The 20,081-nt window shown below is 41.1% G+C and overlaps 1 protein-coding gene across 2 annotated transcripts in view; it reads left to right on the top strand.

Moving 5' to 3' along the window:
- The window catches only part of epha3 (eph receptor A3), a 96,576-nt gene that overhangs the window by 40,033 nt on the left and 36,462 nt on the right, over positions 1-20,081 (top strand). For both annotated transcript variants that reach the window (XM_069663245.1, XM_069663246.1), the window contains exons 4-5: positions 9,243-9,398; positions 12,893-13,252. In XM_069663245.1, the coding sequence (XP_069519346.1) occupies positions 9,243-9,398; positions 12,893-13,252 (516 nt within the window). The remainder of the gene's footprint in view (positions 1-9,242; positions 9,399-12,892; positions 13,253-20,081) is intronic.

A 20,081-nucleotide genomic window follows, 5' to 3' on the forward strand; every position in this document is an offset into this window, starting at 1 on the left:
CAAGTGTGTAGTTTGTGTGTGTGTGCTGTCCACAAACGCGATTATAAAAGTGCCTCACATCAATTTCTTTTCAGCAATTGTAAGTCTTGCCGAGTGAGCACATTGAGTGAAGTGGGTCACCATCATTGTGTGTGTGTGTGTGTGTGTGTCCAGCAGCGTTGTAGATGGCCTATTTTCTCTTAAAGTAGAGAGAGTGTCCTCTCTGGCACTGGTCAATAAAACTGTTCTAGTGATGCTTGTCTCTCAACAAAGAGGCACAAAAAAAGCACCTGGCACACACACACACACACACACACACATGCACACAAACACGCATATAGACACACATTTACTTGACGTTAAAAGATTCCTATGGTACAGGAATAACTACATAATTCTAATCCCCCTTTTCTTCCATATTTCACCACCCTCTCCATTTACACTGTATGTTTACACTTCAGTTTTTCTATTCATCCATCCATTAAGTCAGTACCAGACTGCTTACATTGTTTGCAACCAATAACTGTATATATATATATAGATGGACGACACATCTCCATCTGCTCTCACTATACGGAATTGATGCAAAAATAGTCCCTGTGAGATGGTGACGTCATTTGGCACCTGAGCTGCACACATTCCTTTTTACAGCATCAAATAACTAATTAAAAATAAACTTGTCAGAAAAATTAACACTTGGAGGTAAATCAGCATGATAAGAACTAACTATAATGACAGAAACCATGTTTAAAAAACATTTATTTGGCATTCGGAATGTTTTGGCTTCCATCTTTTCGTATAGTCGTAGGTTGCAACACATCATTTTCCAGGTAAAAAGCCATAATATGTTAATAATATGTTATTGATTCCAAAACTAATTTCAACCTTAAGTGCTAATTTTGTTCTTGCAACTGGTGACTTCTCTTATTGTTAAAAACTTAGTGCCCTGTATGTCATAACTTTTCTTTAGAATTAGATTTTAGTACCAGTACTTGTATAAATCTACTTGTCAGAGAAAAGCCAAGAAAGGATGGACATCTGTCGGAGTTCCACCTTCATTTCCCATATCAGCATAGAAATGGCGACATGGTTGCCACCGGCTACCATTGTCACACAAGGGATTATGGCACAATGGCCCGTCCAGCTCTAAATCACCAGCTGAATAGTGTGTTTGGTGTACATGGCTGGTTATCGGTTGCATTCACAGCAGCACAATAGTCCAGTAAAGGATGAGTGGAGGCAAATGGTTTTAAGGCCAGTTGTGTTGTGCAGTGTGTGTGTTTCCAGGGAGTGTAACAGTGGAATGCACATGTGTGTATCTGTGTTTGGACAAGTGAGAGGGCACTGAGAGGTCAGTGTCATCTTTGCAACACAATGCTTGCAGACATTAACACATACTGGTGTGTTGGTTCCCAGGAAGTGTTAACAGTTGTAATGGTTCTGTGTGCGATGGGTCGAGACTAATTGGTTTACTGTTGATGTGTGTGCACGGTAAGTGTTTATGTGCGGGAATGCGTTTTCATGTTTTTGCTTCTCTCTCTGATCCGTGTCCCCTTCCCTCAACCTTCGTCATCCTCTTTGTCCTCTCTCTCTCTCCTCCTATCTCCCCTTGTTTCTGTGTGTGCTTAAATCCTGTCTCCCCACATCCATCCCAGTGAAATTAACATCACCTCAGTGTGTGTGTGTGTGTTTGGAGAGCGTGTTTGTGCTGCTGTGCTGGTTGTCCTGGATTTTCTGACTGACCTGGCTAACCTCTGGAGTGTGGTGAGTGTAGGAAACAGTTATTGCATCCTTGATGGATACAGCAGGGAGTTGATCCATGCCTCTGCGTGTGTGGGGTTTGTACAGTACTTGCCCTGTTTTGCCCCAGTTTATTGTCCTTCACACAACAGCAATCTTGGACACACACACACGCAGACACACACATGCCCTTTTAATAAATTTTAAAATCATTTGTCTAAATTGCCATAAATCGCAAACTTATAAGTATCGTAAGACCTTTGCCGTCATGCCCAAAGCCCTAAATGTTTTAAATAAAGTTAATGGGTCTGAGCCGCAGCAAGCAAAGTAGTTTATTTTAATACATAACTGATGTATTATTCTATTAACTTCCCCTTGAACCGCTTTTGTATTAAAATAAAAGAGAAGAGGAAGGAACGAAGCGAGGGGTTCAATCTGCGGTTCCTTTTTATCATCAAGGTTACGCTGATAAGTGAAGGCCAAAATTTACTCCTATTACAATCAAATTTAATGAAGATTTGGCCACACATCTTGTTTAATGATTACATCTCATTAATTAAAACATCTACTTGTGTTAACAATAATTGAGGATATGACTCTGTTAACATGCATCATGTCACGCACAAACACATGGGTTGTGTTATTCAGAGAACCTGACAATGAACAACACACACATGCACTATTTGTTCTCTCAGTATGCTAATGTACTTGTGTGGCTTTGCTTCTACAAACACGTGTTTCCTTTGTGCTTTCCTGTCTGCAACAATACATGTAAAGTAGACCTTCCTCCGTCCTCACCTTGCACACACATCCTCCTTCTCCTCCTCTACCTCCCTTTATCTTCCTCCACTTCCTTTCGTCCTCCTCTTATCCTCCTCATCAGACTGCTTTATTATGCAAATCAGTGTTGGATCAGATCACTTAATTAAGCTTTACTCTGCCAATTTGCGTGCACGCACACACTTGCTAAAACCACACACACACACACACACACACACACACGGTAACTTTCCTTCACACAGACAGAAAATGCTGGTTGTGTGGTATAATGATTAGTATTCTGCACTCTGAATCATACACACACACACGCATGCACACACACATAGCGCATCTAGGCAGCAGAAGAGCCTCTTTAAGTGTGTATAGATAAACAGACTTGAATAGCCGGGTCTCTTCAGGCCATTAGCCTGCAGTTAGCATCACAAACTCCAATCTGGCCCTCCACTGCTCAGCTGATGAAGCCAAGTGCTTCATTTCTATGGCTGCTGAAAAAGCAGCTTATGAGGTCATCATGGCAGTGACAGAACTCAACATCGGGGTCAGAAATGGATCCAGACAACAATTTTTGGTGCTCCGAGGAAGCTAACTGAAGCACAGTTGCTAGTTTTCCTCTCACAGAGCTGGTTTGTTGCTGATTTTTACTTTATGCTAAGACTAAGTTCAAATAAAACAACAGGATCAGTTGTATTTTTACCACGTCATTATATAGATTTGTATTTGTTGGTTAGAAATTAGAAATAAAAATCCCCATATGCTTTCACTGTTGTATTTGTAACAGCTAGCAAGAATTTAAATAGGCATTTCCAATTTTGAATGTGTCGAGCTCAGTTTTTCCGATATCACTGACTTTATCATATTCTGTTGATTTTGTCATGAAATTCAGCAGTAACTGGGAACTGACAGACGTACAGATCTCCAACAAAAGAACCACTAAATAGTGCTGATATTGCTGCTAAATCCCACCCGATCCTTCCTCCGGCGTATGCTGTGCCAGCAGAGGACTAAAATGAACACAGTATAAAATCATCTGCAATTACGACCTTAAGAGCTGTGAGCCTATTACAGGACTTTGTTATATTCTGATTAGCTTTGGCAGCTCTCCTCACTGTCGCCGACGGTTAATGCGTCCTCCGGTTGATGGATACTGGCTCTGGAACCTCGCAGATGTACAGAATCACTTCTCCGCTCAGACTGGCAAGCAAATCCACATTCATGTGCCATGTTGATGAATGGAAATACTCCAGTATGTTCCCAATGTGATTATCATGGCAAATGACATAATAATCGAGCATAAGTGAGATAGAATGTGTAGCAATTTGCCCCAAGAGACGGCCTATCAATTTTGACGATTGCTTTCATTTAGAGGTCTGACGAAAACAAGTTCAGTTCATTGGGTTACAGAAATATTAGCTTTACAAATTGACTGTAATCCAGTCTAATGGTTAGCTGTGTCACTTTGTGTCTTTTTTAACAGTGTACCAATATTTCTTCTCTTCTTGGGACATTTATCTGGTTATTATGGCTTTTCCAGTGTATTTTGTTCAGGGTTTTAATGGGTGTAATGATTGTTTATTGTAGTTGCTATTACCTAATATTTTGTGCCACCTTTAAGTGTCTTTAAAGGGGAGGTATTATGCTAATTTCACATTTCACGCTGTGAGGAGTAGCTTAGCAAATGTTACAGTTAATAGGATACAGTCTGTTTTCTCACACCGGTGCTCTGTGCAGGCCCTCATACAGCCCACTTTCTTCTGATTGGCCGGTCCACTTTTTGACGTTACAAAGTGCAGTGTGTAGAATAGACCGTGTGAAACCTGGCGTTCACAGCAGCCTGCAGACTGAGCTGAGAAGCCTGGGGAACATACTTTTACCTACAGATTTGAAACTTCACCCATTTTTAGTATGGACATCCAACATTGTAACATTATATGTGAAACAGCATAACAGCCCCTCTTTAAGATTTGAAATATATGCCATAAACTCAGTTGACCTCTCCAATGAGATTTGGATGAATTGTAATAGCATCATCATAATTGCATCGTTTAAAATGTATTTTCTCATAGTCAAAAATGTTCCTAACTCATACCATGATGCACTGCTTTTAAACAATGACATAATTATAAGGCAGTGGAAATTTCCCACCAAATCTATAATGGTTTCATAAAAGCGTTTGACCTTTTTCAGATCTCTGTAAGTTGTTACTGGTTGGCCCAAAGGGGGATTTCATGGCAGGGGGGCAACATGTTTACTGTTGCCATGTTTCCAGTAACATTACAAGTGGCTCCGGATAAGACCGCCAGCCAAATGCCTAAGCTGTCAAAGTAAATAACTTTTCCATTTCAAAGAGAGCTATTCCAATTAAGGAAAGAAGGACGGAGCGAAAGAAAGCCACAGAAAAGAACTGGAAGGGAAGAGGCTGGGCAGGATGAAGGGGAGGTGGAGACGAAGGAAAATGGAAGGGGTGGAGAGAGGGAGTGAAAGTCATTGGGATGTTGTCGGTTTGAAAGGAAAAGAGGCGATGTGGTATGGAAACAGGAAATCAGTTGTTGGGTCTGTGTTTTGCGCCGGCTGTGTTTTGCAGCCAGACTGGGCCTTGAAGTTTCAGAGAGAAAAAGAGCGAGAGATGTTGACCAAAAGTGAAGCTGTGGGTTATGCTGAAAATAAAGGTCAAGGGCAAGAGGTGCTTTCCCACCTTTTATTGTGACACCAATCAATTTACAAGTAACGAGGGAGGTCGAGAGGTCACGAGTCGTGTGAGAATTAACCTGTTGCATGCAATATTCCGTCACGTTATTTCTGATGATTACGGCACTTTCTCATAAAAGCCTTTCTTCGCTCCTAATGAGATTATAATCATGTAATGGAAAGTTGTAACCGAGCTTTGGTTGCCAATCGCATCCCGGGTTCTATTTAAAACCACTAAACAGTGAAATATTGTTGCTTTAGAGCCACTAATTTGGTCTATAAATTCTCATTGTTGCCTTTGAAACTGGTCCCGTGTCAAAGATGCATAGTAACAAAATCCCCTCTCGCCAAGGTCAGGTCGGGTTTTCCACTTACATGTAGCAAAAAGAGCGACTGCATGTGACCACCACCACCATGCAGCAGCCATGTTAATTATTGATGAGGGTGTCCTATGACCTAGACTATTGATTGAGCAAATTGCAGGCTAGTTATTTTACAACCAACATATCATGTGGCTGCTGCAGCTGTATGTGTGTCTCTCTCTCTCTCTCCGTGTGTGTGTGTGTGTGTGTGCTGCTCCTCAAAAGGGAGGTAATGAAGAGATCGTTTTTCAGAAAATAGCGAGACATTGTGTTATACCCCTGTGAGTGTGTGAATTTTAAACTTCTTTGTGTGTGTGTGTGTGTGTGTGTGTGTGTCATAAAGGAACACTTTCAGAGACAGTGATACAGCCCCTACATGCTTTTTCCTGCTGCCGTTATCGATTTGAAAATAAATAAAAGATGATTCAGGGGGATAACCTTCATCTTTTACTCTTCCGCAAATATTTCATTTTCTTTCTATTTGTCAAGGCAGTGATGCTCGTGCAGAATGTGGATGTGTTATTATCACACACACACTCACAGACTAAAAGACGTACACACACATCTTTTAATTAATCTCACATACTGTGTCATCTGAAGAGGTGCTGTGTTTCCCTCCTTGGGCACACGCACACATGCCAATACATATGATATCATACTATCCTCTCATGCCTGTGCACACGGTGCTGCTGAATGTCAGTGTAACACATCTCGCTTCTCCTCCAGATGAGTAGTTAGCCTCCTGCGAGCCGAGTCTGATTTTACCATCAGCCTCTGTCAGAGCTGCTTTTTCTCCTGGCACACTCGCAGGGAAGAAACAGGACCTTTATTATCCTTTTCCAACTGTTATAAAAATATTTTTAGGGCTGCGGTGGAGAAAATACAACATATCACTGTACTGTCATATGAAAAGCTCATACTGTAAGTGCAGCTTTAGTTATTAATTTTTATATTGAACGTTTATGTGATCCTCTCTGTGCATAATAAGTTTCACGGCTGCGTTAAGCACTGAAAGGTCGCAGGGTTTTTTTTAACTCTAAAGTGGAAACAAGGTTTTTTTCTTCTGTTTGTGGAGTGTTGACTTGTCAGGGTCTTTTTTTCCAAGTCTAGAAAGACGATAAGTTACTCCAGCAGAAGCAAAGAGCTGTGCTTAAAGGATGAAACCAAGGATATTCAAATAGTAGCTTAGAGTGTATCCAAAGAAAGATACAGCTCATTCTTCCGTGCTGGAAACTTCTTGTCCAAAAATACTGAGACCATATCATTTGGCCAAAGCTTTGCAGAGGGTCTATTATTTCATTAAAATGACCACATGTAAAGCAGCTAGTCCCAAAAACATCCAGCCCATTAAATATGATCTAATGCTCAACAAATGTACTGCGGTGTTCGTTTGCTAAAAACTACAATGCCCAGCTGTTTAAGGAAACTACACAGCTTTTTTTCCAGATATGAAAAATTGTGATCCCCTTTAAAGACCATTTTAACTAGCAAGGAACACGCCACAACAATATAAATATGTAATGTAAGTTCTGGAAATATATATACGTTTTCTGTACGTTGAGGGGTGAAGGTGAAGGTGATGTCTTCTGTAAGGCTGGTCTGGGAGGATATGTTGAAGTCCGGGCAAAAGGGGACTCAGAGTGGGGGTTCCGTCTCAGGCATTCTCTACCCGAGCTGATTTTGGCCCAGACCGTACCTAGAGTCGGACAGAAACACGAGATAAGCATACACCGAGTTGAATAGGAGGGGATGAGGAAGGAGTCGAGTGGGATGACGGGGTATAAATAGGCTTATCAGATGATTGGTGTGGTTTTAGGCGTGGTCCTACTCCCGAAGTTAACTTCATTAGTAGGAACTAACAGGCTTGGGATTGCGAGCCACACCTGGTTATGTGAAGTCCAGACTTATGAAGCCTACAACTGCCCATTTTCAGATAAATTAACTGCCTTGTTCTTCTTTGTCCTCTTAACTTGTGTTATTGTAACAGTAACAAGAAAAAGACATGAAAAACATGCAAAATATACAGCTATAATATAAATATAACTTGTGACATCTGAATACAGAAATTAACAAACACTTCCTCTGTGATATACATGTCTTTGTAATTGATTGAATTTTGAATCCATTGTCAGATCAACACCAGGAGTTGGTGCACACGGTAGCTAACTGGAACCAGATCCAGTCGGACTTGAGCCACAGTGGTTTTATTTTCCAATAAGGTAGCTTTCCAAAGAGATTGATTCTTTTTAACTTTTCTCAGTTTATCTAGACTTCTGTTTCATATTTAATCTCTGCTGACCCAGCGGTTATCTCGCTGCTCCTGCTACCTGATTGGCTGGGGCCGCTGGCTGTCAGCTCTAATTTCCTGGCGTTGTCCTCCAATCAGGGTGGTCTGTTTTGTGTGTGTCAGCAAGTGTTGTGGTTGTCATTCCATCAGTAGGATCATATATGGCTGTTTAAACCCACTTCACATCCTATTACTCTCTCTCTCACACACACACACACACACACACACACACACGCTCAAACACACACTGTGAAGGGGAGGTAGAGGAGTATTTAGTGTAGCATGGGGACCTTGGTGTGCCAGTGTCAGTGATGGATATGGCAGTAGTATCAGCAGTGTTGGCTTTTGCAGAAGTGTGTTGTCCACCACTGGGATCTGTCAGACCTGTTCTGCTGAGCCCACACATTCTGCTGGCTCGCTGCTAGAGCTGCTAGCCTTTTTTTTTTTTATCCTGTGTGTGCGTGTATATGAGAGAGAGAGAGAGAGAGAGAGAGAGAGAGAGAGAGAGAGTTTGTTTGTCGGTTTGTGCAACAGTATCCTATGACTGTGAAACTTCAATGTTTGCATTTAAATAAAAATCAAGTCGGGTCCAATCAGTGTCATCCAGACGTGATTCAATTTTAGGTGACTTGCAAATAAATTTTACACTTTTCAAACACAATAACATCACATTCAAAGATTTAAAGATAGAAAAAAGGCTGCTTTAATCTTGTGATGCGTGTTGTTTTAACTTGCAAGAGAGAAACCTCTACTGATAATGTTAAAAGGACTTTACCATCACGAAGAGAGGGGTTTTGTAGTTTAAAATGTTTTGCACCCACCCTCAGGTTTATTTAACATCACACACATTTCAATGGAAAAAGTAGAGGAAAAAACATGAGAGGAAAAAAAGCATAAAGGGGAGTTATTTTTCCCCTTGATCTTTCTTCCTACACAGACACACAAACACACTCACACATGAGATATATTGTACACAGGTGGAGTGTCATCCTACTTACACAGATTGCAACAGATTTATGGTGAGTAGGAGTTAAAAGAGCTGCTGAGTGCAGATTTAATACCACCGATATTTAAAGAGAGCAGCCCTTGTATCTGAGGGGACAATTTGCATTATTCATGTTGTGCCCTCTGAGAGATGAAGAGGGAGAGAAATAGAGACTAAGACATTTCAGAGAATTATTGTTTTTTTTTACCAGCAGTCAATGGGTTCTTGTTACATTAACAGCAGATTTAAATTCCGCTTTGTTCTAGTTGTTTGTCTGCGTGTGTGAGCGCGTTAAACAATCCCCCTCTTTCATTTCCCGCTCTTGTTCCAGGTGCTCTGACAAAGGACGCAGCTATTAGGTAGCTATCGATGTGCTGGCTCAGCGTGACGCTCATGTATCTGTCTGTGTTCTTTTTGTCTCCAGTGTGCAGGGCGGGCTTCTACAAATCCACGATCGGAAATATGGAATGTGCAAAGTGTCCGCCTCACAGTTTCTCGCACCACGAGGGCTCGCTGCACTGTGGCTGTGAGAAGAACTACTTCCGTGCTGAGGGAGACCCCGCGTCCATGGCCTGCACCCGTAAGTGTGCTTTTACGCAACAGTTTGCTCAACATTTGATATATATGAGGGGTCAGTGGGATCTTCATGTGACGCAGGTTCTCGTGTTGTTTTTCTATCAGATATCTGACAAGAGAAGCCTCTCAGTGCGGTGTGGGAGGATTTCTCTCATTAGCCCATAAAACATGCTATGAAATCTGCCTTGGAGAGATGTTTAAACCCATTAGTTTGGCTGTCACTGAGTTTTAGTGTCCTATAATGGTTTTAAATACTTTCAGATGCTTTTCACTATGAATCATTCTCGCAGAACACTGAATTTTATTTTAAAAAAGCCTTATTGTTGTACACATAGCTACACAAGACAAAAGGCTAATTGATTAAAAAGACACAGAAAGACAAACTCCATCCAGAAGCTTCAAAATGACATGTAAAAGTAGCATTTACAAGCTCTCATGTAAAGATTCGAACAGGGTTTATAGAGCGTGATCTCATTTATTGTTCGGTTTCTCCACATAAAACAGTTTAAGACTCTTACAATAGTGTGTAATGTCCCAATTCAGCAGAATAAATTGCTTAATAGACAAACAACATTGACATTCCTTTCTTATTTAAAGGTCAGCAAAGCCACGGACGCTTTATCGTCTTTTCCGCTCTCTACATGATTCCCTTTTGTCTTCCTCTGATGCAAATGGATTACAGATGCAGACGCCTTCTGCAAGTCGTCCAAACTGCATTCCCCAATAAACTATAAATCTCTGCATTCCCTTATGTCAGGTTATGGATACATCCGTTACTAAATGGGCAAGGGAGGGGGGGGGGATCTTTCATTGTGTGGAGAACAGTAGAAAATACAATTTGACGCCCACAGCCATCGACAGAGTCCTAATTAGAAAGACAGTCACGGCACGTCCCTGTTGTGATTATCTCTACGCCATCTTGTCAACTAGGCAAGTTTCACCTCACTGGGACAGATTGAGCGACACAAGGGCTGCAGATGAATAGACACATTGTTAGAAGATAATGATCATGATTATCGCAGAAGGGGGTTTTACTGTTAGCGCTGCGATAGAGGTTGTTTAGAATTAACTCTGGATATTCTGAAGTGTTGGCCGGAAAACCTCAGAGGGCAGGGACATGAGAAAAACCTTAATACTTAAACAATACTTCCATCCTTATGGTATTTCCTGTTATATCCAACATGAGACACTCTTCAGCAGCTGTGCAGCAGTGTATGAAGTATATTTTGTCTACTCCCTAGAATTCAGTTCCACCAATTAAAAATGCATCAGTGCATTCCCCTACGTCCCACAGCATCGCCTCCAAATTAGCACAAAAGTGCACAAAAAGTGCCAGGCCGCACTGCTGATTATCACTATTGCTTTGACTTGCTGATCGACACAAGACAGTGAAATGCCTTTTTTTTTAACTGCAAAGTTTCAGCATCTGCTAACATCTCCAGTGATAAGTAGGAGGCTGGAAAGAGCCCAAAGAGAATCATCAATACATAAGTCCCTGAGTGAGGGAGGGGAGAACACTCGCACATCCTCACTTCTTACACAACATAATTCATGTCACATGTTAATCTTAACGCACATGTGTTATTTTGACATTTGGTATTGGTATATGATTGCCTGCATGTGTGCATGTGCACACCAGCGCAGGTTGTATCTTATAGAGATTACAGGTCAGTTTGATGTGCTCAGTAGAGTTAGCTGTGTAGGTGAGCCAGAGGACTGTCAGAGTCAGATTAGCATAAAAACATACAGTCTCACTTTGAAGAAATACAGAGTAGGTTTATACACAGGTTTAGAAGTGGATACTGTTAATGACAGGATGTATAGGTTTTCTCATATACCCCTTGCCCACCAAAATTTGCGCGTTGACGCGGATTTATCAGACCCCGCTAATAAATACTGATTATCTCTTTTCCCATCGCCAGTGAAGTATACTCCTTTCGGTCTCAATAATCTCAATAATGCGCACAAAGAACTTACATTATACTCTTTGGTAAGCAGCATGGAGGCCAGTGAAGACGTAACGGTCGTTAGGTCTTTATTGTATCTATTACTCGTTCAGTCTATTTTTCAAACTCAGCGCCAACAAATTTGGAACGATGTTCGAGCGCTGCTCGGACCGAGACGGGCTTCAATGCACATCATAGCATCTCACCGGAAAGGGGGCGGAGATTAGCGTGCCTACCCGAGGTTTGTGTTCCCATCATTGACGATCAGAGCGAGGCAATAATTACCCGGGTCTAAGCTTTCCCACTAAGCAAAAAATGTGTTAGCAGGTGTAAGCAGTTTTTCTGACCAGTGGGAAAGGGGCTATGCGTTGATATTCAATGAAGGAGAAGTAATAGTATTAAAAATAGACTTTTACAAATGAGTTGATGTTTGAATCTAAATTAGAATTGGCCCCTCGAAGTGCTGATTTACAATTATTATCAAACGTCAGACCAGGCTATCACTTATATCAAGTAATCTATCAAATTAAATCAAGTTATACCTTAAAATACCATAAATTGTCTTTTTTCATAGCCTAAGTCTGAATGGTGTACATGTAAAAGTCTAATGTAATAGCCCATGGCATTGCCGGCCCACTCAGTGTTTCCTAACTGTGTGTTAAACTCCTCATGAATGCACGTTACATCTGTTAAACTTCATATCCTTCTACGCTTTCATTTAGAGCCTGGTTGTGACAGATTATTTAGTCTAGGAAAACTGCTCTCAAACTTGTGTCATATTAGATTTCTGACAACATTAAACACACATTAATAAGTCTTGGATTCATGAGACTTCCACATACCCGCATGTGCTTTCATGATTTTCGCATTCAGGGATTTTTTTCATTTGATTTCTCTTTTGCTAAACACATTGAGAGACGATTACAATGACAGGAGCTCCACGCATAGCTTGGACGTGAAGAATATTCTTCTTAAGTCAAACAAACCAAACAAAGCATTTTATCTCCAGACACAGTCCATTAAGCCCTTTTTCAATCTCCCTCCTCCTCCTCCTGCTCGAGTCCTCCGTGGAGTTATTTGGCAGTTTTGTTTTGTCCTCCATGTAATTACAGTCTTAGCTTTGATACAGAAATCTGGAAATATTCAGAGAAATCTGTTTGTAATAAGATGTTTTTTACTTTTATATGTCAGTCAGAGACTTTTTTCTGTGAAAGAGCTTGTGTCATGCTGTTTTCTTCTCTTAGCGACCCAGAAATGGAAAGGCTAACAGACATATACTGTGTTAGATACACTGAGTCATATTAACTCAACCCTGTTATTACACAGTACCACAATTTCACTACATTTATAGAGGTACTTATGTATGCGTTGTACAGCATTTCTTGAAATTTAGATTATTTTGCTGTTGAAAATGAAAGAGTGAACAAAAAGTGAACTTAGAGAACAAAAGTTAAAACCACCTTCTTCTATATCCTTTCAACCCAAACATCTCTCTTCTCCTACATCTAATAACCTCTTCTTCTCCTCGTCTTTTCACCTCCATCTCAACCAGGTCCTCCTTCAGCTCCTCGAAATGTGATCTCCTCCATCAACGAGACTTCAGTTATCCTGGAATGGAACTGGCCCGAGGACAGTGGCGGTCGCAGGGACATCACTTTCACCGTCCTCTGCAAGCGCTGCCGTGGGAACGCTGCAAACGGCAGCAACGCTGGGACCCAGCGCTGCGAGCCGTGCCGGAGCAACGTTCGCTTCCTGCCGAGAGCCATAGGCCTTCACAACACCACGGTGACAGTGGGCGATCTGCTGGCCCACACCAACTACACGTTTGAGATTGAAGCGCAGAATGGCGTGTCATCGATGGCTCCGAAGATGAGGCAGTACGCCGCTGTTACCATCACCACCAACCAAGCAGGTGAGATGTTGCAGCAGATGGGAAGCACTCAGAAAATCAGGCAGACATACTTACGGAAAGAGCTTCAAATTAACTACAGCAGTCAATTTTAGTAGGAAGTGGCTCTTGTGGAGTACAAGGCATGCTTGGATTGAAATCGTGTTTACTCAGAACCCCCCTGCCTCACAGGTAGAGCTGCATTAAACAATGAATAGATTTCAGTCAGACAACTCACATTGTAAATATTTATTACAAAAGCAGAACATCATTGTTTGGCCTCTTGGCTCCGACATCATCACCCCCTGCGGATTTATTTTATTAGCAGAAATGTGGGGAGTGATGAGATAATATCTTAAACCCCCGAGCCGGAGCCTGCAGGAGGATTCTGGGGTGGTGGTGCAGCTGAAAGAACAAGCACATCCGGGCAGTAGTAGCATTGCCAGAGCTGCCCGAGAGGTGGGAAATTAAATAGCAGTTTGAATAGACCGCCCAATTAGAAGGATGTGTTGTCATGTGATGGAGAATGAGACATGTCAAGTGTGTATAACTAGCCTGAACTACCTCGCAGGCAACGCTCCAATAACAAAGGTATTTATCAATCAGATTAAACAGTGTATGAAAATAACTATTCTGTTCAGTCCTACATGTATCAGGAAAGCTTGGATTATCAAGCAAAATTCCACCTGTAACTTTTACAAAACTCTATTTGGAGGAAAACTAATGCAACATGCAGCGTGAAGAACAATGTGAAAGGCCTCTGGAGTTGCATTTTAGGCCATGTACACGGGTATTTTTTTAAACGTAGCTTTTTCTCTGCGTTTTGGCCTTTCGTCCACACACAAACGCCGTTTTAGGTCACTGAAAACGGATCTTTTGTAAAACTCCGGCCAGGGTGAAGACTTTTAGAAACTTTGTTTCCACGGAGACGTGTAGACGGGTTAAATAGCGTTTTTGGTCCGTGATGTCAGGCTGTGTGCCGTTATCTCCTTTGTGAGGAGTCACAAATGAGGACGTGATAAAACAGTGATGCTGAACAGGACTTTTTACGTGTTTACACATATATGTACTGTACAAAGGCGTCGGGATAGATTTTCTCAGACTTTTGACTGGCCGCGATTCTTCTTCTTCTTTGCATGACCACCTGTTGGTGTGGCATTCTCATGACAGCCTTTCTGTTGTGTTTTTGCATTTTCGTTTGGACAGGGATTTTTTTATATCTGTGCTTTTGTGGACCGGGGGATTTTTTTAAACAAAGGTGTCCAAATTCTTAATTATGAAGGGCCTAAATTTAAGATAGGTGGAGGGTTGTGGGCCAAAACAAAAAAGACTTCATGTGAAATGTTATGTGAAATTACATGAACAGTAATTTTTGCTTAAAAGTAAGTGGATTTGCAGAGATAATAAAACATCCATATTCTTCTTTTTGAAAGCATAAACATATTTGAAAGGAAAGACACCTTTCTCAGAGAAAGTGCTTGCATGCAGCTCAAAGTGCTTTTGAAAAAAAACTGCTGTATTGTCCATCTTTGTAATCAGAATAATGGAACTGCAGTGAGCCCCTAAATTAACAGCCATAGGGGCAGAAATGAATCCCCTGAACATTGACCAGTTTACCCACACCTCGGCGCCGAAAACGGCCCAAATTGTGGAGCCCTGGTCTAGATCATCATCACTGTCACAAAAAAACTTTATTCTCACTCATTATTAAATGTATAAAATGTAGTGAATTTGAATCGGAAGTAACAATACAGGCAGTTCTGATAAATGCAGGTTTAGCTCAGTGGTTAAACCGTGCAACGCTATGTATAAAGGCTGTAGTCCTCAATGAAGTGGCCCGGATTCAACTCCCACCCTCGGTCCTTTGCTGTGTGTCATCTCCACTCTCTCTTCCCCTGTCTCTGACAATATCCACTGTCCTCTCACTTACATACTCACAAAGTGGTAATTTCAAGAAGGGTACCGAGCAAATGATTGACAGTTAAGTTCTTCAAGGACATTCACTGAAGTGCTTCTTATAATAGTCTATTTTTTCATGTCGCAGTATTCACTGATTTGATCATCTTCTCATTGAGCTTCTGATAGATAGAAACATTACATGAATGTTTTCTAGAGGACATTTTCTTGAAGCTCTTGAAAGATGAAGTTTTTCTCTTATTTAAGTTGGGCCTAAGACAGCTAAGTACAACACCACAACTGTTCACACACTATATTTATGGATGTATGGTGCTCATGCAAGAAGGAAAGTGTTGTTTAAATCATACTGTGCACTTTTCCGCAGGTATGTGCATAAAAAAGATTAGTAGCTACCTAGTACAGCGATGATATACAAGTCCTTCTCTCTAAAGTGCATCCCTCTTTTCCTCTCTCTGAAAATATCCTTATCATACAATACACTAGCCTGTAGTTTATGTGCTCCAAACACATGCACTCCAACCATCAGTCCAGGACATTTACAAGGCGATCCCAGGCCGCTATTCTCTTGTTTAACGACCAGGATAGAATGTCTTCCTCCTTCGCAAAAAAAAAGTGTCTCATCCTTTTAACAGACTATCTTAAAGTGAGGACGGGCTCCTAAAACTCCCATCAATCTTTTACACAAATATCTCTCCACACATCCAGGCCTTAGAAGAAGAAGAAGGCAAAGGAAAGTGGTGCTGTGAAATTCCAAGAGTAAAATAAATCTAGCTGTAGTAGAAAGCGCCAAACCTCAGAAAGCCAGGACTCGAGCAAGGAATGTATAAAGGTCTCACTGTAGTACATTAATTTATTCTCTTACAGTTCTCCACTCCCTCTACTGTTCTCTCACACAGTTTGCCTTTTTATTGGTTCATGTTTTTGTGTAAACAGATCAGTATTTTATTCTGCTGCCCTTTTAATCCTGACTTTGGTTTTCCTTTCTTCTTTTCTCTCCTCATTAGGACATACGGTCCTTTATTTCTCTCTAGCACTATCCAAAATCAACCCACAACCCGCTACTCTCTTCTGCTTTATGTGTTGCTCTTTGTGTCTTGAGGGCCTTTTTGTTCCAGACTTTATTTAGCACTTGGATTTTTTTTTTAAGCAAAGTTGTCATACGGCAAGGTCAGAACTACACACTCACATCGACAGCGATGATTGTTTGCAGCCATGGCAACTCCTTGTACCTGTTTTATTTCATGAGCATTAGAATCTCCCAGATTCCCAGATTACTATGAACACATTGGTAATTTCCAGGTAAAATCATGCAGTCACTAAGGACATTTCACATTTTCCTGCAAATAGGCAAGGCCAAATTAAAGTGATGATCTAAACGATTTTAACACAACGGTGATTGACCTTTGGCCCAGAATTATAGACTGGGTGAAAAAATTACAAGAGGCGCCCAGTTAGTGACGCGTTTTCCATCACCCAGCAGTGGTTTGTCTGCCAGAGAGGGTAGGCGGAGCTAACGCAACAAACACACTTGTGTGTAAAGCAGCTGCTTTTCCAGTCTCTGCAAGTGTTGCGAGTAAACAGTAATCTACTGTGGCTGAACAAACAAAGAAAAGATCGATGACTACAGATACAACTTCAAAAATAAATGAAAATCCAAAGAAAAAGAAACAAATTCTACACTCAGATGAAGGAGAAAGATTGAATGAATGAAAGAAAAAAATCAACAAGAGAGTGTTAACTTACAATAATTAAATAATGAAACAGTGCTGCGGTAGTTGTGAAGATTACTAACTAATAGCACCATCAAACCTTCACTAGGAGCACTCAACACAACTTGTAGGGAATGGAGATGGAGGATCGGTCACACTACTCTTATCTAATGAAAAACAGATTATTTCTCTGTGACCGGACAATGTTGAGAAGGTTAAATGATTATTGTACAGCATTGAGCATTAACTTCAAAGTATTCTAGGAAAAGTCTCAAGGGCAAACATTCATGATAAGATAAACACTCAAACATATACTGTACATTTAGACTCTTTACAGAACCACAAAAGTATACATATGCAAATGTGAAAGGTCAAGTGTACTCATTATACACATACAGATGAATGTCTGCTGTGTTTACTCTGTGTTGTCACATCTTGGCTGAATTAGAAGTGACAACATACAGACATGACCTCTGTAAAGTGACAAGACAGGGATGAGCTGTAAATATAGATTTAGTGTGTGTGTGTTTGTTCACATATGTGCACACGTGTGCCTAGGCTGAAGAATCAGGATGTCATTTCTCGCTGTGAGGAAAAAGGGCAATGGTAATGAAAAGCTACACATTTAAATTCAAGACAATATAAAAGAAAAAGACAAAATGTTTTGACAAAGCTTTTGAATCTTTTGTTAGTGAGTGTGTAATCTGCGCTGTTAGCAGAATCACTGTGATTAGAATATATATTAGATTTAAAGAGGACTTATCAACAATAAGAGGGCTGTGTGTGCTCTGAATACTGTGAAACATCTTTAATGTTTGAGTGATCTTTAGAGGAGATGGATCATGGTCTTTCCATATTATAGATCAAGCACACACAGATACCGTAGAAGCTCACAGACACACACACAGTCCTCTCCCTCGAACAAATATCTGAGCCTGCAGCTGCACACTCTCCATCAGCCCTGAGAGTTTACAAGGATTAGGTATGTCAGTGCACCAGCCCCGCCCGTCTATACACTTTCTCTCCCATAAACACACACACACGTACAGATGCCAAAGCTGTTAAAAGCTGGATTAAGTGTTTCCCTGGGAAGGAGCCGTGTGTCCTGGCTGTGCTGTCAAGGTGCTGTCAGATAGCTCTCCTCCTTCCACCTCCTTTGCCCTTCAGTCATTGTCATAACTACTGTGGACAACATTACACACAATATCAATACTGCAAACTGCTGCTGAACTTGGCACATGCAATATATATATAGTATATACAAAGCTCAATGAATCCTTTCTTAAACTGTTTATGATGTGATGATTGGTCTCATCAATATTTCATGTTAGTGATTGTTAACGTATCAATAATGTGCACCTATCAAGTCACAAGGCGGTGAGGATCAATAGCTGTGCATTCCAAGTAAATGAACAAACAAAATGGTGTGAAATGAAGATATGGGACTGAACAATGTATTTTTTAAAGAAATGTATGCTAGAATATCTGGAGTCTAGATAAGCTCTGATACTCTTTTTTCCTTCCTGATATGAAGGAATCAGTGTCAGTTCCATTATTGGTACCAGTATCAGTATAGGTTCCAGTATCTATATCGGTATCAGTATTGGTTCAAGTATCGATATCAGTATCGGTATTGGTACCAGTATTGATATCAGTATCAGTACTGGTACCAGTATTGATATATGTATCAGTATTGGTTCCAGTTTCAATATCAGTATCAGTATTGGTACCAGTATCGATGTTGGTATTGGTAGCATATCGATATCAGTTTAGGTTCCAGTATCGATATCAGTATCAGCATTTGTTCCATTATTGATACCAGTATCAATATTGGTTCCAGTATTGATATTGGTATTGGTACCTGTATCGATATCAGTATCAGTATTGGTACTAGTATCGATATCAGTATCGCTATTGGTACCAGTATCAGGGCAGCATCTCTTTTCATTAAATTCCACAATAATACAACCAGCAAGCTACTATCACTTCCAATAGTCCAGCAGTGTGTACAGAGTAACTAGATGTGTTCTTACAGCTCTATCATGCCCCTCAAATCACAGGTGAGGGATGCTGAAGGCCACTTTTTAAGGCCATTATGGGCCTTGTATGCAGTATCAGTTTTACAGTTACACCACAGACAGAAACAGAGAGTGACAGCGAATAAAGTGCCTGGCTATAGACATGCAGAGAAAGAGAGAGAGAGGGGGAAGCAGGGAGGAAAGGGAGGAGGAGAGGAACTTGAAGCTGCCTCCAAGCGGCCCAGACACAGTAAATCATTACCACCATAAACCACAGAGCCAATAAAAAACACGGCCTCACCCCGCTATCAGAACCAGAGGGAGAGGAGGAGAGGAGGAGCAGGGGGTATAGAAACAGATTCTCCCCATCTGGATTCATTACGGGAGAAAAAATAACTTCCCGCGGAAATACACGCTAGTTTATGCACGGAAAGACACAAACACACACACACTCCGACACGCACACACACTCGGCAGCTATATAATCACAATCAAGAAAGGCTCGAACATTTCAAAGACAAACATGTTTTTTCCTGTGGTCTAATAAAATTAAAAGTCGATGCCTCAGATGCCGGGCTGGCCCCAGAGCTGCCTGGCAATTAGAGAGCAGTAAAAAAGGGAAATGAGAAAGGGAGTGAGGAGAGAGAGGCAGAGGGAGGGAGGAAGGGAGGGGGAGGCAGGGCTCGATAGAGGGGAGGGATGTGCTGAATTACGAGATTGGGACCATGTGAACTCCCTGCGGCAAGGCGATGCTTGGGTGAAGGATTGGTGAGGAAGGTTGGCGAGGGAGAGAGCACCACACCAAAAGGGACGGGACAGCAGTGAAAGAAAGGGAAGTGGTTTTTGAACTTCAAATTAAAAGTACAACACGGAATGCAGAAATGAAACAAGAACTGCAGAGGAACTACAGACGCTACAATTAACACTGATGGACAAGCCATTCAATTTGAGATTTTAAATGTCTGCTATCACCAGGTTGGAATAGACACAAAATAGACACAAATTTCCCTTAGTGGCTTTAAAAAAAAACAACGTTTTGTTTTTCATTTTCATGAAATGGCCAATAATTTCTCCCGGTGATTACTTGCAATTTTGGGCTTGCAATCTTCTCTGTCACTGTGGTTAATGTTGCTTTTGGTGACTCTATTTCCCCGTACTTACTCTGGAAACAAGCTTCATTTTCTTGGGAAAGAACACTCTTCCTTTATA

Source organism: Semicossyphus pulcher, unplaced genomic scaffold (assembly GCF_022749685.1).
Source record: "Semicossyphus pulcher isolate SPU_LCO1_2020_fin unplaced genomic scaffold, fSemPul1.0.p SCAF_15, whole genome shotgun sequence".
Taxonomy (NCBI): domain Eukaryota; kingdom Metazoa; phylum Chordata; class Actinopteri; order Labriformes; family Labridae; genus Semicossyphus; species Semicossyphus pulcher.